Below are 26412 nucleotides of genomic sequence, written 5' to 3' on the forward strand. Positions count from 1 at the left end.
TTAATCACACAGTATTTCAGGGTTTGGGCAGCTGAACTCTGTCTGTTCCAAGCAGGTAAATTATAGGTTTAGCAAGTCAGAAATCAAATAAACACTCCAACTGCCTCAGCTGCTCCAAGGAGAACAGTGGTTTCCGGGAATCTTCCCGCCCAGCTCATCCTAATTACTGCCCGTCTCTTCCTGGGACAGGGGCCTTTTCTTTTGGCTCAGAGGCCCCCAGAAACAGGACAGGACTCGGGCACATAGACCCTAGCAGACATGGGCAGTGGCCACTTCGCCCCACCCTGGCCAGAGGCGGCCCAGGCGCTCTGTTGCAGGGGAATGAGTTGCTCCTTAGCATGGGGAGTGTGTGGGGGGGTGGGAACCAGTTCATTTCAACTCCCAAAGTTTTGTGCTGAGTCTCGAGACCCTGCCCAGGTTCAGTGGGAAAAGTGCCCAGGTGCTTACTGATGGCCCTGGGCAGGAGAACAGGCAGTGCTGACGTCTGTGCCTCTAGTCGGCCAGGACCTCACTGCACACGCCGGCCCCGCCTCTGTAAGGAGTTACCTATGTCAGTGCTGAGCCCCACAGGGCGACTGGGAGGGTCTGGAAGCCCCCAAGGTTCTTTGCTTCTCTGGGGGTCACACCTCGTCCTCAGGCAGGAGGGCAGGCCCACAGCATGAACCCATCCAGCTTGTTCTTTTTCTAATGTGCCAGCTCCAGGCAGGCCGAGTCAGGAGCCCAGCACACTACTGAGGGCATGTTTGTGTCTAACTAGGCCCCGGGAAGGGGCAGTGTCTGCTCCCACACCGTAACCCTGGCCCAGCCAGCCTACCCTGCAGGTGCTCCTCTGCCTGGCCGAGGTGGCCCACAGCATGGCCAGGATCACCAAGGACAGGCCCTAAGGCAGGCCTGCGCTGACTGCAGACACCAGTCACACCCCAAGGGGCTGTGTGCATCGGGCCCTGCAAGTGGGGTGGGACAAACCACGGCCCGGGGAAGGGGCACGAGCTTGGAGAGGACCAACCAGTCCTGGGGTATATGGGCAGAGGTATGAGAGCCCTCTGTGGGCCCCACCAGAGCGATGGTGGCATTTTGAGGGTCTCAGCCTCTGGAGAGGGTCTGATGCATCAGGGGAAATGCTGCAGTTGGGGGAGGGGGGGTCAGTGGCAGCCGCAGGCCTTGACCACCATGTTGCGGTGCTTGCGCAGGATGACATTGTTGCTGCTGTCATAGTAGAGCACGGAGGTGGCGCTCAGCTTGGTGGGCGCGCAGCACGCCTTGGGGACCGCGTCCGGCTTCATCAGGTGCACCTGGCCAGGGAGAGCAGCAGGCAGAGGCCTGAGCACGGGGGGCCTCCCAGGACCTGCCCAGCCCCAGCTCCTGCTGCACCTGGGTCTCCAGCTGCTCCCTGCTCCCCTGGCCTGCAGCCAGGGCAGGGCTCATGAGAAAATCTGCCCTCCTTGACCCCTTCTCTGCCCTGAGGCCCTTAGGGCACAGCTGGGCACCTGCCTGCTCCCCGCCACACCCACTCCCCTCAGACCTGAGGCCCCTGCTGGTCCCCAGCACACACTGCACCTGGAGGCAGGTCCCTCTGCCTGAGGCCCCTGCAGCACCGCCCCTCTGGGGTCCCTCCACCCCTCCCTCTGCTCTGGGCTTCTGTAACGTCCCTGATCATGTCTTGTCCACCTTCGTTGTTTGTGGTCTGTCTCCCCTCCGGACTGGGACCCAGTGAGTGTTCATGGGACAGCTGGATAAAGCCAAGGATTCCTGGGTGACCCTTGGGTGTTCAACGCCGTTCCTTCTCAGAGCACTTTGCACCCCTCCTAACAGCTTCTAAGACAAGTGGGATTCTGGCAGCTGAGGAAACTGGGGACACACAGGCCACGGGGGTCGTGGCAGGACCTGGACCAGGTGCAGCGCGCCCGCTCCCTCCGCCTGAACAGTTTCCCACCAAGAAAGAGCCTGACGGAGGAGCTATTTCGGCCTCCATACAAATATTTATCCTGAGACCGGGCAGGATGAGCTGAGTTTGCACTGGACTCCTCGCCGGGGCCGCACACTGACGCGGGCAGGAGAGGAAAGGAAACCTGCTTCCATCCCTGTGTTGTGGCCTCTCCCAGGGCCCAGGACCGCCCAGGATTCTGGAGATGCAGAGCTGGACCTGGACGAAGCTGTCCGAGGGGGGCGTGTCCAGCAGCCTGCTCCCTGTTCCCCAGTGCCCAGCCTTGTCCCGGAAGCCCCAGCTCTGAGCCAGCCTTCCAGGAGAACTGTCAGCCGGGCTTGGGGTCCAGAACCTCTGCAACCCACTGGGGAAGCCGAGGTCTCTGCAGAGATGTCCAGCCAGAGTGGGACATGGGGGCCACTGCTCCCCAACTTCCCAGCTCCCCTGTGGTGTCTGGGCTTGGCATTCGTGGGCCCATGTGAAAGAAACCAGGCACCACCACCCTGGTGTGCCAGCCTTGGGGCTCTACGTGGCTGGGAGCCGGGGAGGGCCCTTCCTGACTTGGGACACTGGAGAGAGAAGGTGGGCACCTCATGGATGCTGCCTTTCTGGGACCCCAACCTAGACCAGAGCTTTATCAGATCAGCGACAGAGAAGCGACTTTTTATTCTATCTGGCACCAGATTGATTTGCGGAGTCTAAGGTGCCATTCCATTCGATTAGTTTTTGAGCCACTAAGAGACCAAATCAGAAGTTTTGTTACTTTGGGTATAAATCGCACATCCATGGGCCTCAGTTTTTCATCTGCTAAATGGGCATAATGGTAGTTTTTTCATTTCCAACACAAATGTATCTCTCACACATGCCTTGTGGCTGCTGTGCTAGGACAGGGAGCACAGAAATGTCCCTGACATGGTCCCTGCTCTCATCCTTGGTGGGGTGGGAAGAGGACACAGGGGAAACACTCCAATAGATAATCGGGACCCCCAGGAGCGGCACAACAATCACAGCAGGCCCTCAGCACGGCAGGAGCAAGAGTGCTGGTGACCACCCTGGCAGGGAAGGACCACCGGTCAGGCATGCAGGGCGTCAGGAGCTGGTTGAGCCCAGGGCAGAGGAGCAGGTCCTCCAGGCAGAACAGCAAGTGCAGAGGCAGGAAGGAGGGAAACCTGGGGCACGGGCTGGCACCACGCCTGTGCAGGGAGATGAGGGCACTGGGATGGGTGCTGGGGGCGTTGGTGAAGTCGACAGAGCGGCTAATGAGGGGCCCCCGTCCCAGGCTGAAGACGTATGTGTGTGTACGTGTGTGTGCACCAGCAGTCAACAGACTCAGTGTGGCCATGGGGGACCAGCACCTGCACAGGTGTAAGAATTTAACTACACATGAACTCAGCCCAGGTTCCAGGCAGAGCAATCTCCCCGAGACCCCAACAGGTGCTCCCATCCCCTCCAGGCTGTCCCAGCCCCTCTCCTCAGTGCACCCTCCCTGGGGTCCAGGCAGGACAGGTTGGGTACTGACCAGGGACTGCACGATGGCATGGTTGGTGGCGTTCATGCAGGAGTCCAGCGGGAAGGAGCACTCCCCCTCACAGTAATAGGCTGAGTAGCCTTGGGGGGCGATGACCCAATCCTGGGTGAGGGAATGGAAGAAGGTGAGTCCCACCCATGTGGCCCTTCCCAAAGTCCTCCACCCAGCACCTGTCACAGCAGGATTCAGGGCTGCCCCTCACACTCCCTCACTCAGCCTCAGGGACCTGTCAACCCACCCTCGGACCCCTCCTGGGGAGGGACCCCCAAAGCCTGACATCTATCCCCAAGAGCAGTCAGGGCTGGAAAGAGCTCTGTCCCCGACACCTGCCATCAGCACTGGGCACTGCCCTCCTGCCGGCCCCGCCCACGTCTCCTGTAGCTGCTGTCACTGCAAAGGCTCAGAGGCACGGCCACCCTGGCCTCGGTCTCCCTGTTGTAGCTCTGACACTTTACGGCTCAGGGTTCAGGCTGTCTCCATTTTCACAGTTGTTTTGTGTTTTTTTAAATCCTCACCCAAGGATATTTTTCCATTTATCTTCAGATAGAATGGGAGGGAGGGAGAGAGAGAAACATAGATGTGAGAGAGACACATCAATCAGTCACCTCCTGTGCAACCAGAGTCGGGGACATACCACGCAACAGAGGTATGTGTCCTTGACTGGAATCAAACCCACTACACTGGTCTGCAGGTTGATGCTCTAACAGCTGAGCCAGATAGGTCATGGCTCCATTTTTATAGTTTTTACCAAAATGCACTTTTCCACTAGAAAAATAATACACTCTCCTTGTAGAAAATATGGAAAATACAGAAGAAAATAACACATGAGAAAGTAAAATTCTCCCTTCTGTCCCCTCCTGGAGATACACTTAGAATCTTCAGGTGGGGGTCGTCATCTAAGAAAGAAGGGTACAGTAGAAATTACCAGCCAGCCGAGGTCCTGGAAGCTGACATAGAGCTCGTGCCGACGGCAAACCTGCCGACCGTGGGAGCCGTGGACGTCATCTGCAAGGGACAGATGGTGTAAGGTCTTCTCTGGGGTCCTGCTCTGTGCAGTTACCACGGCGGATCCCAGGGTGAGGAATACCCCGATGAGCGCATTTGTGGAATAAATGAATGATGCAAAAAGAAACCATTTGGTCTCATAAAGCCCATCCCTGCAGCCCTCCTGGTGCCATGACCCAGCCCAACTCCTTCCATGGCTCCCAGTGGCTCCCGAGTAACCCCATGCCCAGTCCAGCCCAGCCTCCCCTGACTTCAGCCTGCGGGCCTCCTGATGCTCCAATAAAGTCCTGGGAATCCGTCTGCCTTCAGGCTGTGGCACGTCCTCCTTTCCTGCAGACACCTCCTGCCCTCACCCCACCTGTCCTGCCATACCCATTGCAAGGTCAGTGGCTCGACTGAGGCCAGCCCAAGGGCCGACTCCCAGGAAGGAAAGGAAGGCACATGGTCGGGTCAGGGGGTCCTGTGGGTCTTGCCTGGTGGGGGGACCTTAGCTTAAGCAGCGGCCCTCGGGGGGCCTGGGAGGGGGCCGAGGGCTTGGGAGGGGCCGAGGGCCGCAGGGGGCCTGGGAGGTAGGGGGCCGAGGGCCGCAGGGGGCCTGGGAGGGGCTGAGGGCCGCAGGGGGCCTGGGAGGGGCTGAGGGCTGCAGGCAGGGCTGCCCGCAGGAAGGGCCCCTGACTCTGACGGAGACCTCTGGGCAGGCCTGGTGGCCAGGACAAAGCACAGAAGGGACTTCCAGGTGGCAGGGAGGCCTGAGCGGCAGTGCAGTGGCTGTTCCACCGGGGCAAAGGAGGGTATGAGCAAAGGTGGCTGGAGGTGATCACTGGCTTAACCCCTTCTGAGGGCCAGAGGCTGTCACCACCACTGGCTGTCGGCCAATGTGCGGGCCTCGGACCCAGGCGCTCCGGACCTCACCGAAGATCCCCGGGAGCTTGTTGGGATGCGGCAGCTCGTTGGTTTTTTTCGGCAGCCTCCTCCTCAGGGGCCTCGCTGCCCGAGGGGCCCGGATGGGGCCGGGGCCCGCCCTGAAGAAGGTGACCATGAAAGGCTGTTTGGAGCGCGGTGCCCGTCGCCCCAGCAGCCCGGCCAGGCCAGGATCCACGCTGGGCCCTGAGGGAGAGGACAGAGGGCAGTCACTTGAGGGCAGTGGCTCTGCACGTGGGCACAGCAGGCACCTCTGCCGGGGCGGGGGCGGGGGCAGGGGCACCACGGAGGACCCGAGGGGAGCCCTGTGCCTCGGTTCCTCATCTGAAGACCCGAGTCCCGGCCCCCCCACCCCCAGGAAGGCAGGTCTGCAGGAGAGGGAGGAGGGCCGGTGGACCACAGGGTCGGTATTAGTGAGTCGTGTGCACGGCCACTCGTGAAGCATACAGGTGTGAGTGTTATTTCACACTGATGGTCTCCCTCGTCTCTGCGGTAATCCTGGACCTCCCTGTCACTGAGGACCTCCAGAGTCACTCCCCCTCGGTCTGGGGCTCTGCCCGAGGTCCACCTTCCCCCATACTCCCGGGTGTTCCTGTAGGACTGAGGACACCAGCCGACGGGAGCAGCCCCAGGGCTTGGCCCATGCTGGTTCAGCTGAGCAGTGCCCACAGCAGGGCACTCACTGTTTCCTGACGCCACAGAGGACACCGGGCTCAGTGGGCGGAGACACTGGACCAAAGTCCCAGGGCCCAGGTTTAACCCACGTTGGCCTCATTCCAGAGCCCAAGTTCCTTTAAAAAAAAAGTTTTATTGATTTTTTTTTTTGAGAGAGAGAGAAACATCAATGTGAGAGAGAAACAATGATTGGCTGCCCCCTGCACATCCCCCACTGGGGGTGGAGCCGGCAACCTGGGCATGTGCTCTGACTGGGAATCGAACTGGGACCTCTCAGTCCATGGGGTGACACTCAATCCACTGAGCCACAGGGGCCGGGCTCAAAGGTCAGCTTTTAAACAGCTGTGCTTTAGACCTGTGTCCAGGGGCCTTAGTGAATTGAACACCTTATTAATCCTGAGACTAACCTTTGACCTATGATGTCACCTGCCACAAAACCAATGCGCGGGCCCCTCAGAGGCTCCACGCAGGACTGAACCTGCTAAGACAAGAGGTTGTAGCTGCAGGAGCTGTTGCTGGAAGGAGCCCAGACAGAAGCCGTCTGGGAGAGTTTGGGTCATGGCAAGGTGCTGTCATGAGGAAGCAGCAGAACCACCAGGACACAGGCCACAAGACGCAGGAAGTTCTGCGAGCAGAGGGGAAAGGCCATTGAGGCTGGGACAAGGAGGCAAGGGAGCCAGAGCGATGGCAGCTGTCATCAAGGTGGCACTGGAGGGAGCTCCATGGCCTGGCTGACACATGGGGACAGCCGTGGGCCCGGGCAGCCCTCCGGGCCTGGGTGTGCCACTGCCCTGTCCCGGTTCCCTGGAGAGCCCTGTCCACTGAGGGGCCAGCACTGATTGCTCCCCTGAGGCTACTCATTGTTTGCTTTTCCTTGTGCAGTTGTCTGTTCAAGGATCTTATTGGGGTCTCCTGGGTGTAGAGAGACTGACACAGTAGATCAATTAGGAACAAGTCCTCCCAGCAGCCCCTGAGTGGACAGGGGGCTTCCTTGATCAGCGGGAATTTCCTGCTCTCACCCAAGGGCTCATGTTGGCTGTACGCCCCCTAGAGCTATGCTCAAAAAGTTCAAGCTCCATATCAGGTTTGAACACCCTGGTCTCCAAACACACACAGGTAAAGCCACGTTTTTCTTTTAAGTCTTTGAGAATATTTATGGAGGAAACTCCTGGCGGCATGTCAGCACCAACCGTCTCGCCCCTTCAGTAGCTCCCATGACCGGGTCACTGTCCCACCAAGGTGGTCTTTCTTTCCTCCGGAGACGTCTAGCTATGAGGAGGAGATATGTGTGGGGAAGAGAGGTGAGGCTACAGGGAAACAAATTTAGCAACAATTTGTTTAGAAAGACCCCAGCAGAACAGTCAGGAGGGCCAAAGGAGAAAAATCCTTCATTCAGAAAGCATGTCTTCCAGTCACAAAACGACACTTATGTTACATACATTTCATAGTACTAGTAAAATGGTGCCTTAGCTACACTCTGGGTGGAGTTATTCCCTCCCTCCTGATTTCCCCTACATCCATGATTCATTCATGAAGGAGGAAATCCTTCCTGCGGGATCATCTCAAGCTGCATAGATTTTCTTTTTCTTTATTGATTTTTTTTGTTTGTTTGTTTTTTTTTGTTTAGAGAAAGAGGAAGGGAGAGGAAGAGAGATAGAAACAGTGTTGAGAGAGAATACTGATTGGCTGTCTCCTGCATGCCCTGCACTGGGGATCGGGCCCACACCTGGGCATGTGCCCTGATGGGGAATTGAACTAGCGACCTCTTGGTGCATGGGTCGACGCTCAACCACTGAGCCACACCTGCCGGGCAAGCTGCCTAGATTTAACGTAAGCATCACAGTGAAGAGGGCATCCAATGTCCTCAACAGCTATAGCAGACCATTCTGAGTACTCGCAACATACAAGATAAACTTCTCTGTTTTCCTTTTATTTTATTTAAAGTGATTTCCCTCTTGAGAGAACAAAGTCTTTCTAGCAGTAGAAAGCCTGAGATGCCGGAGAAAACTGGTCAGACTGCTTGGGAAATGGATAAATGCGGTTCCCAAGTTCGTGTGGATGAAATCCTGAGGTTAAAGTGAAAAACAGCCTCTGTGAGCCAGGTCCCCTTCCCAGCCAGGCTGTCACCTGCTGCGCGGGTCTGACGGGTGAGCCGGCAAAGGCGCTCCCCGTGCCCCTTGGGAGTCCTCCGCCGCCAGGCCTCCCGGAGCTCGACCAGCGCCAGGCCTTTCCTCCTGTGCACGTCAAACACGGCCCTTTACATGATGATTCGGGCCACGCACCGCTCCCCAGTCAGGGGCACCGAGCGCTGCTCCATGCCTGTGGGCTCCCTGGCCTTGGTGCGGTGCTCCACAGTGACCACTACTCTGGCCTTGATACTGGACACCAAATCCATCGCACCCCATTCCCTTCACCTTCTTCCAGGTCACCTGTCTGGAAACCTGCATGGCTCCTAGCATGGTTAGGTGGGTGTGTCCCCTCGGATCACAGCAAATGGGTGGTCGCTGGAGAAAACAGCCCCAGGAAGAATGGCGACCGTTTGCTTGCCCGCATTGGTGAGGTCTGCGCCTACGTCCTCTTTTAATGGAAATGGCCCCGAGCCCGGGATCCCACTCACTGTGGAGATGAACAGTCATACTGGGTGGATGTAGTTCCTGCCCAGAAGAGGGATTCCTATGCCCACGTTGGCATACATGCCAGCCTCAAATTCAAGAGTTGCCGTTCGACGATTCACTCCCTTCATCTGCAGACTTGGCTTCTCCTTCTTCCTCTTCCCAGAGTGTTAAGGGCTCAATTCTTTTCTCATACTTTTTCCCTGTATCACGTGATCTACATATATGTCAGGAACATGAATGTCTTCCGGAGCAAAGGACCCCACATCCACAATTTCTTCAACCTCCGCCACAGAGGTTTCGGCAGCTTTGCACATGGGCACATTGACATTCCTGGAAATGACATTTCCCACACAGCTGCCCTTCCACCCTTTCACCAAAGCAAAATCCGCCGTGATGCGTGCCCCAAAACAGTGTTGCCGGAGAAACTCCCTCACCTGTCTGGGCTGACTCATGATGGTGATGTGGCAGTCATGGTCGTACCCGATGGGGGTGCCTCCTTCCTGAACTGGGTCCCGCTAGGCCCTGGGCATGTAGAAGGTGGGTACCCCAGCCCCACCTGGCCCTGTCTGCACGGATCACTGGACCAAGGTGCCCTGGGTGTGATCTCCAGCTCCAGTGCACCAGCCAATAACTCGCGCTCATAGCATGTCATCACCCAGGTAGGTGTGGCTGATGAGATGTGGGTGACCCACCTGGTCACTAGTAAAACGTCCAGCTAGCAGTTGTCCATACCATGTTGCTGATCACGGTCAAGTCCTTCATGTGGGTCTTGAGCAGCACCCCTATCAGGTTCTGGGGAGTCCCACAGAGCCCGAATTCGCCAACCATGATGTTCGCCCCGTCAGAGATGTCCTTCGCGGCCTCTGTGGATCCGTGTAGAACTTGGCCCCGGCACAAGTGCAGGTGGTGGGCCCACATATGCAGCCCTTGGCCCTTGAAGGCTGCTCCAGAGCCTGCTGGGATGGGCCCTGCCAGGGACAGGCTTGGCTGGGGTGCCAGGGAGGTGATGCGTTGGCCCTCTGGTGCCCCTGTGCCGCCTGGCCTCCGTCTCTGACTGAGGGGCACCCGAGGTAAGGAGCTTTCTGGCCCAGGAAGGGCAGACAGCAGCGAGACCTGGCCTGGGACTGTTCACCCAGATAGGGAAGGAGCTGACCCTGAGTAGCCACCTGGTCCTAGGGCACGGAGGCCCCCTATGGGTGCCACTCAGGAGAAGACTGGGCCGCCAGTCCCTTCCTTCTCCGTCACTGAGCCCCTTCCCCAGGTGGCTTGCTCCAGTTTTAAGGCCCTAAATGCACTTAAAAAAAAAAAATTATTTATTTATTTATTTTTTTGTTACAGATATTTCTCCTTTTTTACCCCATTGGCACCCCCTCCCCACTCTAAATGCACTTTTATATGTCACTGGTTCCTGTGTCTCCGGCATGCTCCTGTCCCGGAATGACATTTTTATGGATGACTGCCAGGGTTATCAAGGGTATCAGAGCCCAGAGAGAACTCTGCATTTCCTGCCTCAAACCTCCCCTCCGTTAAAAAAAAAAACTATTAAAAAAATCCCCTGGCTCAGTCCACTTTGTTCCGACTCTGCTACCCACTTTTTTTTTTTTTTTTATCCTCAACCGAGGACATTTTTCCATTTTTTGTTCAGGTAGAGTGGGAGGGAGAGAGAGGAACAGAGAGAGAGAGAGAAACATCGATGTGAAAGGAACACATCGAGCGGCTGCCACCCGCACAACCGACCAGGGCCGGGGACAAACTGCAACCGAGGTACGTACCCTTAGTGGGAGCCGAACCCGGGTCTCTCAGGACCACAGGCTGATGCTCTAACCGCTGAGCCAAACCGGCCAGGGCTCTGCTACCCACTTCTTTCGTTTCTGCTGCTGCCCACCCTCACAGCCCCACCTGGACATTGCTGCCGGGCAGGTCTGGCTTCGGCCACTCTCGTCCCCCAGTTTACACACCCCACTGAAGCCAAGGGGCGTTCCTCTTATGCATATGATAAATAAAGTTTTTACTTTACAGTAGTGGAGATGAACCAAAAGTTGCAGATAGTACAGAGAATTCCCATATACCCAGACCCCATGTCCCTGGGAAATGGTGACATTTAAATGACTATAGTACACGTGTCACAACCAACGAACTGATATTGGTATCTTCTTATGAACTTAACAGCACCATTCATTCGGATTTCATTAGTTTTCCCCAAATTCCGTTTGATCTCCCAGGATCCTGCAGGGCACTGAGTCATCACGACTCCTCAGGCACCTCTGGGTTGTGACAAATTCTCAGGCTTTCCTTGTTTTTGATGATCTTGACAGTTTTGAGAAGTACTTGTCAGGCATTCTGCAGGCTGTCCTTCATTTTGGTCTGTCTGATGTTTTTCTCATGGTTACACTGGGGTTATGGGTTTTGGGAGAAGACCCCCAAGGAGAAGTGTCCTTCTCATCCCCCATATCCAGGAGCCAAATGAGTTATTCATAGGAACCTTGACCACCTGGCTGAGATGGAGCTGGTCAGCTCTCCCCACTGTCAAGTTCCCTCCCCTCCCCCTACACACTGTCCTCCGAGAAGCCAGTCACGGAGGAGAGCCCCCACTGAGGGATGGGAGTGATGCCCACCTCCTTGGGGGGGTCTTCCACAAAAAGCTGAATCAGATCCTGCCACCTTCCACTGCTATTCCATTCAAGAAGCTCCCTAAAAACTCCAACCCCTTACCCTGCTTTACCCCGACTCAGAATGCCCTGCCTGCCTCTCAATCTCCTCTCCTTCCAGCCTCTCCTGGTCCACTCTGCTCCAGCCATGGCAGTCCCTCGATGTCGCCACACACGCCAGTCTGGGGCCCACCTTCGGGCTTTCTATCCCCACTGCCTGGGATAAAGGAGGCTCTGTCCCCACACACCTGGTGAATGAATGAATGAGTGAATCCTCCCTACAGATGAGAAAAACAGAGGCTTGGTAAGGTAAGTAACCTGCCACGGTTTCAGTCAGGAAGCTGCAGAGCTGCGATTCAACCCAGACCTCTCTGATCAGAGCCCAGGGAAGGTTTGCTGCCGGACCCCTGAGTCTTACCGTCCTCTGTTTCCACGTGGAGGCGGAGTCCCAGGTCCTTGTTGTGGTTCAACAACCAGCGGTCACTGGCTGCTGTCACGTCCAACACGAGCCAGCCCTCGTCCTCAGCTCGGAGCGTCTGAAGATCCAAAAAGAACAAGTCAGACTCCCTGTGGATACGAAAGAACAATTAACCGAAGCCGGCACAGCTGCCTTCGTGTCTCCAGTGCCCACCTGGGAACCACTCGTGGGGCAGGCATCGACCCTCCTGGCTCTCAGCTGGGCGCCTCACTGCCTTATCTCACTGTATCGACCGTGAAAGGTGCTAGTGCCCCGTGGACAGATGGGGAAACTGAGGTTTATGAGCTCAGTGACCCGTCCAAGGTCCCACAGCCAGGATGCCAGGATGCCAGGGTGCCTGGGTGCCAGGGCCTTGGGCCAAGCACCCTTCATCTCTGAGGATGTGCTCCCAGGAAGCTCCCCTTCTGTCCCCGGGGAAATGTACCCCCACGGCTGGGCGGACACACCCACAGAGGCTTGGCTGGGGGCAGGGTGTGGGGCAAGCACCTGTTGGCCTGCTCTCTGACCACCTCGAACATGCTGACATGGAGGGTCCTGTTGGGCAGGTGGGTGCTGGGCAGCTTGTAAATCCGGAACTCAGCAGCTGTGACCGCCTCCCCCGCTGGGATCTGGGTCAGGTCAAAGCGGAATTCCTTCCAGTGGGGCTCCTGGTGGCCCAGGGCGGGGTCGAGCTCCACTGCAAGACAAGGTGGGCTGGAGTTCACTCCCGGTTCTGGGCTCGGGCTCCCGGGGGGCAGGGCCCAGAGGGAGCCAGGGTCCTGGGCAGCTGGGAGGGGCATTTCCTCCTTGGGGAATGGGCTGGCTCACAGGCTCTGCCCCAGGTGCTGAGAGGGCCCCGTGAGCCCTGCAGTGAGGTGCCCGGCACAGCGCCTGACACACAGCGGGGCCCACAAGGGCAGCTTCCATTTCTGGCCCCCAAGCCTCAAACCCAGCAGGTCTCAGCCCAGCCCCCTGCTGGCTCTGGGACCCACAGGTGAGGCAGAGAGGACGTGTCCCTCCTCTGGAGAGCTGGACTTCAGACCCAAGGCAGAAGAGGCCACGGGGTGGGCAGGGCCATGACCGAGTACACTTCTGAGTCTATCGATGTGTGTGGATGGGACCTGGGGAACAGTGAATGCTCATGCTGGGCCTTGAGGGGTGTCTGTGAGGACATGGGACACGGACACTGCAGAGGGAGGGACCAGTGTGAGCAAAGGCCTAGAGCTGAGGGACTGACAGCACAGACAGGGAAACAACAGCCATAAAACACTGCAAACGGTCAAGGTTCCTCTTGGGACGAGATGAAGGAGGAGGGAGGGCCAGAGGAGAGGTGGAAAGGAACAAGAAGCAACAAGGTAGGAGTCACAGCTTCTCGAGAGGCCCCGTCAAGTGCTGGGGAAGTCGGAGGGTCCCATGTGTGATGGAATCTGAGCAGGCTTCCTGGAGGAGGTGACATCTGAACTGGCTTAAAGGACGGGACGGGGTCTTGGCAGGTGGAGTTGGTGGGAGGGCATTCTAGGCAGAGGTGACATCGAGTGCACAGGTTGAGTGGGCCAGGGCCACCCACAGCTCAGCAGGGTGGGGTATGGGTGTGCGTCTGGCTGTGGCCTGACTGAGGAGGGTTGGAGTTCTGGCCTAGGAGCATGGGCTGTGCCTCTGGCCAGTGGGGGGCAGGGTTCCGGGCAGCAGGGGAGCAGGTGGGTGGCGTGGTGTGGAAGCTGTGCGTGGAGGTGGGGAGAAGCACAAGCTGGAGGGGGACCCGAGGTGGCTGCGTTGCGGGGGCTGGTCCAACACTCTGGGCAAGAGGCCGCTTGTGCAAAATAAATCCCACATTTCCCCAGCTGCCGGAAATGCCCAGGACAGTGTATTTAGGGCCGTCTCACTTTAGCCTTCTGTCACTTTCAAACACTAAAAATCTGTGTTTCCGGAAAGCAGGGGCAGGAGCCGCCCAGCACCTTCCCCCAAACCCAACACTGAGATTTTAATTGCATGTCTGTGAGTCTTTTTAAAAATTCTCTCTCTGGCTACTGGGCTCAGTGACCACAAGTCACCAGGCTGGTGGCGGAGGTGGATGTGGGGAGCACTTCCTGTCCTGTGGTGGGAACCTGGTCCAGTGATGGATGGGCAAACAGCTGTGCGGGGTGGGGCCAGCGCACACACGTTTGGGCAGGAGGAGAGGAGTGTTTCACCCCCAGGCCATCAGCACACAGGGCACTGGACACCCAGCAAGTACCCGCAGGGAGACACAGGGTGGCATCGGGGTCCTTCCGCACAGATGGAGAGCGTGGAGGGCAGGGTTCTAGACAGACAACTTTGGTGACAACTGCACGGGTTCAGGGACCACACGTAACCTCCGTTACGTGGCTGTGTAAGACTCCCCGGTCTGCAGGATGAACCAGGTCCAGGCTGTTGGCCGTCACAGGGTGTGGCACAGAGAGGGAAGGGTGTCATTCCTCACACCCTTCATCAGACCCTGACACAGGTCACCAGGAGCTGACAGGTGGGTTACAGGGTCACTGGGAGTCCCTGTCTTCGGGCCTGATGCAGATTTTCACGTTGGCCCCTGGGACAAAGGGAACAACCCACAAACCTGCCAGCTCCAGGCGGGCACCGACCCTGCGGCCTCCCTCCCTTCCCGGGTCAAGAGCACCTTGTTCCCCTGAACTGACTCTAGTTCCCAACTTCCGTCCCGTGTGTTTTGCTGAACCACCGGGAGCTCCAGCACAGGAAACTGCCCGCCCTGGCCGTTCCAGACAAGCACCAGAAAGTGGGGAACTTTTAGGAAAATAATGCTTTTAAAACTTTCTGGGACCTACCAGTAAAGTAGACATTCCTGTAACTGGCCAAAGGGAGTGCCCCCTCTCTTTGCTGGAACTCTGTGGATGCAGAGCTTTCATTGGCTGCTCCTTTGGGTTAGGGAAGATATCCCCAAAAGCTGAGTGAGGAAAAGCATTTGTTGGGACCTGCCTATGGAGTCCCTGGGCAGGCTGCCTTGTTTTAAGCCAGGGACATAGCACTGAGAAGGGTAGGTGCCCTGGCCGCTAACCTTAGCTTCTGGTCCTCGCCCTGAACGGTCCTTTCCCCGTGTGGGCTCAGTCTCCTCATCTGTGCAGTGGGGAGACTAGGAGCCTTTCCACGCAGGGCGGTCGAAGTTCTTTACAAAGGACAGGGACTATGAGATCGGAGCCGCGGCTACTCCTTAGGAGTCGGGATGGGTGCTGACCTCCAATTTCTGAACTTAATTGATGTATCAAAGTGAAGACATCCAGCCAGCACCATCAGGAGTTTCATGTATGAAACTCAAGAGCCATGAAGGGAAAAAAAGCCATTTGATTTCTTTTTCTGAATAAAAGTATGAAATGAAAGATTATAGAACATCAAATGTATCAATTCAACTGAAAGGCATTTGGATAGCTTCAAGGTGCCTCCTTTTTACCTGCCTGACCTTTGTCAAGGCATTTGATCCTCAGGGCCTCAGTGTCCCCACCTGCAAAATGACCAATTGATACCAGGTCAAATGAAATTGTAAAAAGCCATGTGCTATTATAGCTGGTATTCGGTGACAGCCCAGCTTTAACACATTACTCAGGAGCATTTCCTTTTCAGTAACTCTTCATGCCCAGCCTCCACCTTTCCCATAACCAGGGTCTGGAATCTCCCGAAGATGCCCAGGCTCCGAGAGGCAGCCCTCAGGCAACACCATGGGGGCCAGCACCCAAGTTCTGGCTCAGGCACAAAGCAGAAACTGACCCTTTTTACATGAAAGTGCTGATGATTCCTGGATATCAAGCTCAAAGGACAGAGATCACCACAGTCTCCTTGCACAGTTCCACACACCTGGAGGGGCCTAGGAGTCCCACCGTGTAGGCTCCTTCCACTGCGGTGTTCCTCCCCCCACCGTCTGAGGCTGAGACAGCAGGGGAAAAGCCAAGCGGGACTTGGCCTGTCGCTGCTCCCATCCTGCTGCTAGTGTCCCGTGGTCCTCGGAGGGAGTTTATGGGAAAAGCGAAGGTCTGTACAATGTGATTTCTCGGGTTTTCCCAGTAAAATTTTGCTGCTGGTTGTGGGGTTGGAAAGTTCATTCGGGGTTCCCTGGCAGATTCGGACAGGCTGGGTGGGAGCAGGGGGTGCTCCCCGCCTGGCCTGTGTTCTGGAATCTGGCCATCAGAGGTGCGTCCTGCCAGGAGTCCTCTCCGCGGTGGCGCTGGTGGGCGTGGGAACCACTGGCATTTGGAGCAAGGTTTCTGGATAGTAAATTATTTCCCCCATCTGCAAAATCTGGGGCTTGGATTGCTAATGGCTAGGGGGTGGGGGCGAGCATGTGAGAGATGACTTCTGACTACGCTCTGGAGACGCTCTAAGAACGCTCCCCTTCCCCAGTCCATCCAGGAGTGTTACTCACTTCCACTTCATTTATTCGACTTGTAAAGTAGTGCTTATCGAACAAGAGAAAGCTGTGAAGGATATCGGGACGGGAGGCACGGGGGATAATGCAAGGAGGACGGGTGGGAGTGATTTTAGGTTGAAATGATTTTAGAGTATTTAGATGTAGAGAAAAGCTGTTGAAGAATAGTACATGGCTTCCCGCAAGCTCTTTGCCCAGCTTTCTGAGGATAGCATCTTACATAAACAAACCATAGGATAATGATAAAAAACCAGGAAATTGATATCGGTACAATACCGTTAACTAAGTATTGACTTTTCCTGAATTTTACCAGTTTTTCCACTAATACTCTTTTTCCGTTCCAGGATCCAATCTAGGATCCCACCTCATATTTAGTTGTTAGGTGTCCTTGGTCTGCTCTGATCTATAACCGTTGCTAAGTCTTTCCTAACCTTGACACTTTGAAGAGCACTGGTCAGTTATTTTGTGGCATGTCCCTCCAGATGAGTTTATCTGATGCTCTCTTGGTAAATTAGATTGAAATTATGGATTTTAGCCAAGACTAGCACAGAAGTGATGTCCCCTTCTAAGCACATCAAATTGTAGGACAAAGCAAATAGTATGTTAATGTTAGGACCAAGTTATTCAGTGAAAAAGAAAATAGAAATAAAAAATGTAAGATTGAACTAAAAGCCTAAAATCCTAAATTTGAATTGGAAATGTCAGTTTGATGTCATGATCTGTGTTTTCCTCTCAGAAAACACATATTCCCTAGCTTTGTCCACTGAAAAAGCCCTCACACGATGGCCAGGCCAGGGTAGCCCCAGGGCCCAGCACAGTCTCGGAGGACCCCGCCCCTCAGCCAGGCCCGGGAGAGGTGGCCGCTCTCCCACCCAGGGCAGGGAATGCATGAGCAGAGCCGGGACAGCTCGAACCAGAGGGCCAGCAGCTCTCAGAAACTCCAGGAGAGAGTTAAAAGTACTCAGAAGCCAACATGAAGAGGCTTTGTAATGGTCCAAAAAGGACAATTTGAGCATCAAAGAGAATAACACCTGCAGCAGATCATGAAACATGTTGCTGTGGACAGGGTGTCTCATTCTTGGCACTCTCGTCATTTTGGACCAGATACTCCTCTGCTCTGGGACCGTCCTGAGCACTGCAGAGGTTTAGCAACATCTCCAGGCTCTGCAGTCCAACAACCCCATATCTTCAGGCAGTGCCAACTGTCCCCTGGGAAGACTGCTAGGAATCAGTTCATTATTCTAAAACCTGGTAAATGAGGGGAGAAACAGTCAAATCCGGGGGAGGAAAGGGGCCAGTCATATAAAGAGGCGGAGGACGAGCCTTCCAGGCAGAGGGAGCAGCAAAGGCAAAGCTCCTGCACGTCCCAGAAACATTCGGGAAGCTGGAGGAGCTGGAATCTAGGGGTCCAGGGCGAGGTGTCCGAGATGAGGCTGGAGTGACTCGCACGGCCAGTTCTCAGTTCTATCTCTCAACCCTCAAGAACTCGGCACAGTGATTCGAGGAATCTCTCTGATTCAGCAACAGTGTGATGAAATTCAACTCCTGCTGATGCGGTGCCAGTCCATGACCCAGGAGGTGGGTTGGAAGCCCCTGGAGTTTCCTGCAGCCAACAGAGACTTGACAGCCAGCTCCATGGACACCAGGGCTGGTGGGGCATGGACCCAGGGTCAGGGACAGACACTGTTTCTACAGGCACCTTATTTTCTACAAACTCCACTTGGTGGCAAACACTCAAAGGATTTACTTTCTTAATCCCCTTCCTTGGCTCCAAAAAAAATTAAAGCATTACAGGACCTTCTCCTCCAACCCTAAACCTTCGGTCCCACGTTTGCAGGAAGGGCCCCTGTGGGCAGGAGGCGGCCTCTACCGCCACGACCAGTCAACATTCTGCGTTTCCATGCCTGAGGCCCTGCACCCGCCCCTCACAGGCTACACCTCCCGATGCCACACCCTGCACCCACCAGCCCTGCACCAGCAAAGGCTTCAGCTATTTTTGTGCCCTGGACAAAATTTAGAGTCACCTAGATGACCTAAGTCTATCTTGTTTCTGACCCAAAAGTAAGACTTCACAAGACCCCCACTTCCTCCAGCCCAAGGCAGCTGTTAAGAGACTAGAGTCTTCTGACCGTCTGTCCTTCCTGCCCTCAAACTCTTCCCCAGCCCTGCAGGGCCCCAGGACCCCCAAGCTCAGCTCTGCATTCCAGGACCCCCCTGAGCTGGCCCTGCCGGTCCACTGGCTGCCAACACCCTCCCCTGCGTCCCTCCTGGAAGCCACCCTCTTCCGCGTGGCCCCCATCCCATGTCTGAAGGCTGCTTTCCTCTCAGTCTAGCTGTGAAAGTCCCTTGTCCTCCTCTGACCCCACAGATCAGCCTGCTGGGCTCGCCCTTTCCCCATCCCAGGGACCCCTGTCCCTGGTTCATCCGCCCCATGGCCGGTGAGCAGTTTGGGGGCAGAGACCAAACAATGCGAAGTGGAAGCGGGAAGCTCTCCGTGGCCCCCTTATTAACCCCCTGTGTTCCAATGGCCCAGAGGGGGGCCAGGCCCCTTTCTCCCAAGGGCTCCTGGTCCCCAGGAGAGTGGCTCAGTGTCCAGCACCCCTAGCCCTTGAGCTAGGGAATTGCTACTGGTCTGAGAGAGGCTTCCATATCACAGTGTGTCCATCAGAGGCCACTCATGTTTTTCACTTTCCCGTGGGACTTGCCAGTCCTGAGGTGGAGGGCAGGCTCCCCCAGGGCCCCAGAGGCGGACAGGCTGGGCCTGTCTGGCTGGTCCTGCCAGTAACGGAGGCCAAGGGGCCCACTTCAGACCTAACACAAGGCGCGGGTCCCCACGGCCCGTGCAGGCCCACTGGGGAGCCACAGAATTGATCACCTATCGATTCTGCTTCCTGAAGGGCTTCCTGAGCCAGAAATCTCAGTGCTGCTGAGAGGAGGCCCAGGGTTTCATTGCTGAGGTATTTTTAGTCAGTTCTCGTTACTGACTTTTTTCAAGCTCTGTCCATAAATGGCTCTGCACTCATAATTACCGGTCCGGGCCTCAGACGGCTTCAGACCCAAATTAAAGGGAACACCGCACACGCCACCACATCAAGCCGGCCACGGCCAAAAACAGATCCAAGGAGATGTGAGCAAGGAGGATGCGATCCCTCCAGTTCAGACCCGGGGAAAACTGAACTGTGGGCGCTTCCCAGAAAGATGTGGTCTCGGGAACACGTCCCTCTCTCCCCTGGGGAATGTGTCCCATGAGGAGGTGGGCTGCTTGTGCCTCCACCCTGGGCCTCACCCCTGGAGGAGCCCCCATCAGGAGGCAGGGGTGGGCACATTCTTTGGTCAGAGCTGCAAAGGCCTTCAGGGCGACTCTGCATAGGTGGGGAAACTGAGGCCCAGAAGGGGCAGACTTGCCAGGGGTCACTTGTCAGGTTGGGGTCCTCCACGTGGACTTTCAGGCTCGAGCTGATATAAAATGAGCGGCCCTAGAGTTCCCCTGGGTGGCAGTACAGGGGACACCTGTCTTCAAGGTTCTGCTGTCAACAGGTGCCCTGAGAATGCCTGCTGAAGCCACCTTCCTCCAAGCAAGACCCCGAAGGGACTCAGGATCCCGGGGGAGGACCCAGGGACATGCCGCACCCATCGTCAGCTTCTGAAAAGACAGAGAGGGCTGGCCCTGCCTCGCCCGCCAGCCAGGCTCCTCCACCCGAGCACCTGACTCACAGAGATGGGGTGCTTGGCAGGGGGAGGGGCAGGAAGTCAGATTGGGTCCCTGTTCTCACGGTGCATGGTCTCCTGGGGAGAAGGAGAAAGAGGGTAGACACACACCTGAATCTACAAGCAGGAAGAGACTGGAACCCTAAGAATAACACACACGATGGAGCATGGAGGCTCTGACCATGGAAGGAGCCTGTCTCTTTGGGAGGAGTGAAGGGGGGGAGGAGTCAGGTCTATGGAGACCCCTGCCTACCCACTTTTAAAACCAGAAAGGGAGGCGAGTGTGGTGTATGCAGAGGGTATAAGATGGGCAAAGGCACTGAAGTAGGGTGGAATGCACCGATCAGCTCCCATCCGTGAGGTTCCTACCATGGGCGGGCACCCAGCTGGCCTTACTGCACATTTCGCTTAGTCCCACACAGCCCTGGAAGGTAGGCCTCCTGCACCTCAAAGGTGTCTTTATTTTTTTTCCCCTTTATTGATTTTAGAGAGAGAGGAAGGGAGAGGGAGAGAGAGACAGAAACATCCATGAATGAGAACATAGACTGGCTGCCTCCTGCATGCCCCCCACTGGGATCGGGCCCACAATCTGGGCATGTGCCCTGGCTGGGAATCGAACAGGTGACCTCTTGGTGCATGGGTCGACACTCAACCATTCAGCCACACTGGCTGACATGAAAGGTGTCTTAAAAGTGAGGAGACATCTGACAGCTCCCAGGTGGCAGAATTGGATGAACTCTCAGGTTTAATTTAGCCACAGAGGGATGAGTACAAGGATGCTCAGAGCAGCTTTATTTAACCTCAAACTGGAAACAAGCCAAATGTCCATTAATAAGAATGGATAAATGTGGTGTAGTCATGCAATGCAATACAATTGATTTATAAAAAATAACTATAGCACCCTGGCCAGTTTGGCTCAGCGGTTAGCACATCGGCCTGCAGTCCAGAGAGTCCCCACTAAGGGCACGTACCTCGGTTGCATTTTGTCCCCGACTCCAGTTGGGGTTGTGTGGGTTGCAACAACTTGATGTGTCTTTCTCACGTCGATGTTTCTCTCTCTCTCTTCCTCTCTCCCTCCCACTCTGTCTGAACAAAAAATGGAAAAATGTCCTCGAATGAGGATTAAAAAAAAAAAAATTACTTTAGCTGCAACCTCATGGATGAATCTCAAAAATACTATGTTGAGTGAAAAACCAGACACAAGAGCATGTTCTGTATGATTCCACTCACAGGAAGATCAAAGAACAGGCCACATGAAGAGTGGTGACGAAAAGCAGAGCCTGAGGGGTGAGCTGCTAGGGCACTCACCCAGGGGCACTCATGTTATATGTTCCTGTGTGGTCTGAATTTTGTGTAATGAGCATATTTTCTTTCTGTAAACCCGCAAACAATAGACACTTCTAAAACAGTTTACAACATCCATTCAGTAGAGTTCTGATTCAGAGGCACTTACTGGACCTAATGATGGGCCAGGTGTGGGGTGGTGGAGAGGCAGCTTCTGTGTAAGAGAAGAGCAGAGGGTGTACAGGCAGGGAGACCACCTGCTGTGTGGCTTGGGAAAATCACCTAACTTCTCTGAACCTCACTCCTTAAAACAAAGATGTGACAATAACCCTGCGATGCAAATGAAGGAACAGGTGTGGAGGTCTAGGCATGGGGTCATCCCTGGGTGTCATCTCATACGATCCCTGAGCAGCCCCACAAGGTGGGTACTATGAGCATCTCTATTTTACAGAACAGGAAACTGAGGATCTGAGAGGTGGACTGGAAAGTACAGATCACACTAAGAGCAGGTGGTGGAGTCAAAATGCAAATTCTGTCAAGTCCCAGGTCAGAACTCTCCATCCCAGTCCTGTCTACTCTCCCACTGTCCACCCCCTCCTTGTGTCCAGACAGGGGTGTCACTCTCTAGACCACTTGACAATCCCCTTATGGCTCTTGTGTTTGTTATTTGTCTTTCCCACTACAAGGTCATTTCCATGAGGAAGGGATGTTGTTTTGTTCAGTCATATCTCAGTAACTAGAACTGTGCATGGCATAGAGCAGGTGCCACATGACTATTTGTTGAGTGAACTGGTGAAAAAAACGGAAGAATTCCTTAGTGAAGAACCAAAGAAAGTGACCCTGGAGCTCATGGAGGTACAGAGTCATCCCTTCCAGGTCTCGGGGCTGAGCAGGACCTGGGCCCAATGCCTCATTCCCACCAAGCTCTGCCTCTCCCAAATCCAACAGCCTGTTTGTCAACACCTCTGTCCTCAGTCACCCAAGACTCAGGAAGAAATCAGTCTGGTGCAGGGAAGGGGCAGGACAAAAGGGAAGATGGCTCCATTCATTTCTGGCTGGACTTCTGCCTGCAGTGCTTTTGTGCCTCAGTTTCTCAATCTGGAAGAGGAGTACCTGTCACCACACTGATATGAGATAAAAGGTTCAGGAGAAACAGAGTTGGTCCTTCTCGCCTCTTCTCCCCTTAGGAGGGGCTGGGCCGGCCTAAAGTGCCCAAGGTGCAGCCAAGGAGCTGTGCTCGGAGGGATGGGGTGGTGGTGTGAGGAGGTATCTCTGACAGAGTCACATGGTCAGAGCGGGGAGGCCCTCATTTTTCTGGCTCCATCACTGTCGACTGGATGGGAACCCAGAGGCCCAGCGCAGGGAAGGGACATGGTTCAGGACATGGAGGAATCCACGGCAGCCCTGACAGGACAAGACGCTGGTGTTGCCTCCTCTCCTCTCGCTGAGCACAAGCAACACCAGGGACAGGCTCTGTCTGCTCCACATGGGTATTGATTGACCCCCATCACTGTTTCCTGCCAAGATTCTACAAAGCTGAGATTGACAGACAGGCCAGGCAGGGCGGCCAGCTCTGACCACAGCCCTGGCCTCCTAACACAGGCATTGTCCATCACGACATGAGCTCTGAAAGCATCTGCTCAGAACCCAAGGCCTGAATGATGAGCTGGAGGCCTGTGAGAAGTCCGTGGCCTCTGGGTTCCACAGGCTGCCACTGTGGTCAGGGACCTGGCTGGCACCAGGCCTTGTTTCTCAGGAGCCAGGTGAGGCCAATAGAGGCAGGAGGTGTGGGAGCCTGGGCGTGGGCACTGATAGCACAGCAACTCTGCTATCAGACTCCACGTGGTTCAGGGGCCTGGGGATAGGGCCTCCAAATGAGAAAAGAGTCCTGCTAGGTGTCATCACTCTAGGTAATTACCAGTTAAAACCACTTTCACTGAGAGTTCTACTAGTGCAATTAGTATGTCAGAATAAAGACGTCCCTTCTGACCGCTGGTTGGGCCCACCCACAACTGGGCTTCCACTGCACAAGGACCAGCCTGTTGATCCCACAGGCCTTAGATCTTAACAAAACACACAGCGATGGTGGAGGAAGAAGCTGGGATTTGGAATCCACAGCCTGGATGATGACATGAATGTGCTGTGTGGGCCTGGGCTGGCCACTCAAACTCTCTGAGCCCATGAAACAAGGCTGGTAAATCAGCTTCGCATGGTTCTGCATGGATAAAATGAGGACTTCTAGAGCTATGGAACTTCAAATGCTAGTCTTTATTCTAAAATTAGGTGGAAACACCTGTGGTTGGCTTTTAAGTTCTGTTTTTGGGTTTTACATGTGTGTAAGACACATGAGGACTTTCATGTCACATCTGAACCAAGGCTGGGTGGTAGCTGGAAGGGACTGGACTCAGCAGTGATGAGGCCCAGGGTCACCCTAAAAGAGGGGGCTGACTTTCTGCTCCTCCCATGTATTAACCAATCACACAACTCTGAGGATGCACTGAGCACTAGGAGCCCCATTTTACAAGAAGGGACCTGAGGCTCAGAGAGGGGAGGGACTTGCCTAAGATCACACAGCAGAGTCAGGAGGGGAACCAGGTCTTCCTGAGCTCAGGAAGCTGCTTGAATCACAGCAGCAGCTCCCACTAGGGCTCTTCACGCCTTGACCCAGGGGATGCGGGTTGAAGCAGGACATGGGCTGGGCCGTGACTCACTGTAATAGATGGCTCCCTTGGGGTCATTTTCCGGGTGACTCCATCTACAGCTCTTCTTGGTCCTGAGCCCTGGGTCAGCTTGTCCCAAGTACAGAGCTCCAGCCTCAGTTCCACATATTCTGTCCCTAGTCCCCACCCTGCCCTCTAACCAGGAAGGCAGCATCTAGAACTCAGTGACCCAAGTCCTGTGCTTGGTACTGGGCTCTCTGCAGAAGTTAACAGCTGCCTCCTACTGCTCATTCCCCCACCTCAGCCCACCATCAGTTCTGGATTGGAAGGGACAGGCCTCTTTGGCTGTCCCCTCTCTGTGCCCTTGTGTAGGAAGCACGTAACTGAGGACCCCACAATTCCTGCTGCTGCTCCATCCTCTGGGTTCCTCTGCCTAAACTACTCTGAAAGTTCCCTCAATCCTAAAAGTCTGCCCCCATCACAGCAGAAATGTCCTTGAGGACTGGATGTAGGGCCACACCACCTGGGCCTGTCCTGGCTCAGCCACAGAGAGGCTGTGCTATCCTGGGCATGACACTGCCTTTCCAAGCGTCACTGTCCTCCTCTGGGAGATGCAGATGAATATCATGGCTGTTAACTGGGCTGTTGGGAGGATTGAGTGATGCTGCAGGTGAAGGGAGGCTGGTGGCCTGGGTAAGGGTCCTCTTCCGGCTCTCAGCCCCTCAGCTCTCCCCACCTTGAGCTGAGCTGTAGTCTTTGAGTCCCCAGGTCCAGTCTGGTGTCTTTCAGAGCCCAGACTCCTGCCCATCACTGGCCACAGAAAGGAGAAAGAGTGGATGGGGGACAAATATTCATGATTATAGATTAAAGAGAGTTTAGTAATGGAAAAAGATATCTTTGAGAACTTAAGGGTAAATGGCTTCCAACATTTGTGTGAAATTTGGGCAGAGAGGGAAAGCTGGGCTTTGCCTGGGAGACCAAAGAGGGTCCAAGCTGCCCACTGGGCCATTCCAGAGGCCTGGACACTCACTGCATGTCAAGCCATGTCCCAGGTTCTAGGCATGAATGGCAAGACCTGCCCCACTGGGCTAAGTCAACTCCTACCCCACCTGATCCCCTGACAGCCACACCCCCACCTACAGGCTCTGGAAGAGGCTACCGTGGACTCCGACATGTGGGTTTTCCTTCGATCTGGTCATTTTGGTGATGTGACCCGGGTGTTCTACAATGAACTTTGTCCCTCTCTTCAGTACTGCCCTTATCACAGTGACAGCATCACAGCCTCTGTTTACACATCCGTCTCCCCAGGACCAGACTCTTCCTGGCACTGCCCAGGTCCACCTGACATCACATGATTCCTACCCTTGGGTGTGTTTGAGAGCGGGGTGACTGGGCACACCCCTAGACTAGCATTCCTGCGTCTGCCCTGCCCGACCCACAGCTAACTGAGCCCCACACCCCTCAGACCTGGCCACCCTGACCTGGGCAGTTCCCACTGCCCTGTGGGGCCCTGTCCACCACACGATGACTCCTGGTTCACTGCAGGGGCACCCACTGTCCAAGGATGCGCACGCTCCCCTGCAGCCCGCGTTCCTCCCCGAGGGCCCCCCGTGGGAGCGCCCGGACACTCGGCCCGCTGTCCCCACACACGCATTCTCGCGGGTGTCGCGCGGTCACCGCGGACTCACCAACGCCCATCCCGGAGCCCGCACTCACCCATGTTGACGAAGCTCATGACCAGGTCGGCACGACCCAAGCGCCGCTCGCGGGGGCCACCGTCCTCGTCGTCGTCGCCGGCCATGGCGTGGTAGAGGTCCAGCATGAAGAGCGGCGCGGACGCGGGCAGCCGGGCGGCGGCGGGAGGCGCGCGGGGCCGGGGTCGCCCGGGCAGCCCCAGCACCGCCAGGATCTCGCGCTGCAGGTCGCGGCGCTCGCGCGGGCCCAGGCGGCGCTGCGGGCAGCCGGGCGGGGGGCGCGGGCCGGGGCCGCCGCCGCTCAGCGCGCACAGCGCCAGGCCCAGGAGCCACAGCGGCCCGGGGCGCGCGGCCATGGCGGGCTGGACCGGGCCGGCGCTCACCCGACGCGCATCCGCTTCGCCGCCGGCCCGGGGCCGGGGCACCCCCGACGGCGAGCGGCGGGCCGGGCTTGGGGCGGGCGGGACGGAGCGGGAGTCGCCCGCGGCCTCAGCGCCGTCCCCAGCGAGCCCAGCGCGCGGCACCTGTCGCGGTTCTGAGTCGAGTGGCCGTGGACGCCAGCACCTGGGGCCGAGGCTACTCTGGGGACGGGGGACCGTCGGCTAATTTGCCTGTCGCCGCCGAGCCCTCCAGTCGGGCTGCTGCCGAAGCCCGCTCAGTCCGGGCGCTCAGGGAGGTGCGGACCCACGAGCCCTGCTCAGTCCAACCCGCGGTCTCTATCGCCCGCCGAGGCTGCGGCCGCCGGTCCAGCTCGAGGCCTTTGGGTCCCGCCCCCTCCAGGCCGGACCAACGGGGCGGGGCGCGGGGCGCGGGGCGCTCTGAACTGTCATCGAAGTCGTGAGTGTTGGCGCCGGGGAGATTCGACCTGCCGGTGGGTGGTGGGCGGGT

At 56.2% G+C, this 26412-nt stretch overlaps 2 protein-coding genes across 2 annotated transcripts; both read right to left on the minus strand.

The window, feature by feature from the left end:
• Window positions 1–1142: 1142 nt before the first annotated feature.
• Window positions 1143–26198, minus strand: LOC118626644 (bone morphogenetic protein 8B). The gene is made up of 7 exons (XM_036256623.1): window positions 25547–26198; window positions 12281–12470; window positions 11735–11883; window positions 5370–5564; window positions 4378–4457; window positions 3444–3554; window positions 1143–1292 (listed from the first exon to the last, which is right to left on the minus strand). Exons 1-7 carry the CDS (start codon window positions 25878–25880, stop codon window positions 1143–1145), a joined length of 1209 nt encoding a protein of 402 aa, XP_036112516.1. The 5' UTR covers window positions 25881–26198.
• OXCT2 (3-oxoacid CoA-transferase 2) lies at window positions 6610–10575 on the minus strand. Its single transcript, XM_036255497.1, is given in 10 exon segments — window positions 6610–6707; window positions 8181–8455; window positions 8457–8532; window positions 8535–8779; window positions 8781–8871; window positions 8874–9263; window positions 9266–9403; window positions 9406–9534; window positions 9537–9655; window positions 10568–10575. Coding segments are annotated over 10 exon segments (1569 nt in total).
• Window positions 26199–26412: the final 214 nt, after the last annotated feature.

This window comes from Molossus molossus, unplaced genomic scaffold, assembly GCF_014108415.1.
Source record: "Molossus molossus isolate mMolMol1 unplaced genomic scaffold, mMolMol1.p scaffold_m16_p_12, whole genome shotgun sequence".
NCBI classification, from domain to species: domain Eukaryota; kingdom Metazoa; phylum Chordata; class Mammalia; order Chiroptera; family Molossidae; genus Molossus; species Molossus molossus.

What these genes read in the sequence shown, in the direction of transcription:
- LOC118626644 (XM_036256623.1), bottom strand. Translation starts at nt 25,880, where the DNA reads ATGGCCGCGCGCCCCGGGCCGCTGTGGCTCCTGGGCCTGGCGCTGTGC. An exon ending in CATGAGCTTCGTCAACATGG is followed by an intron (nt 12,471 to 25,546) that starts GTGAGTGCGGGC and finishes CTTGTCTTGCAG; the next exon opens with TGGAGCTCGACCCCGCCCTG. An exon ending in ATGCCATCGTGCAGTCCCTG is followed by an intron (nt 1,293 to 3,443) that starts GTCAGTACCCAA and finishes CTCCCTGGCCAG; the next exon opens with GTGCACCTGATGAAGCCGGA.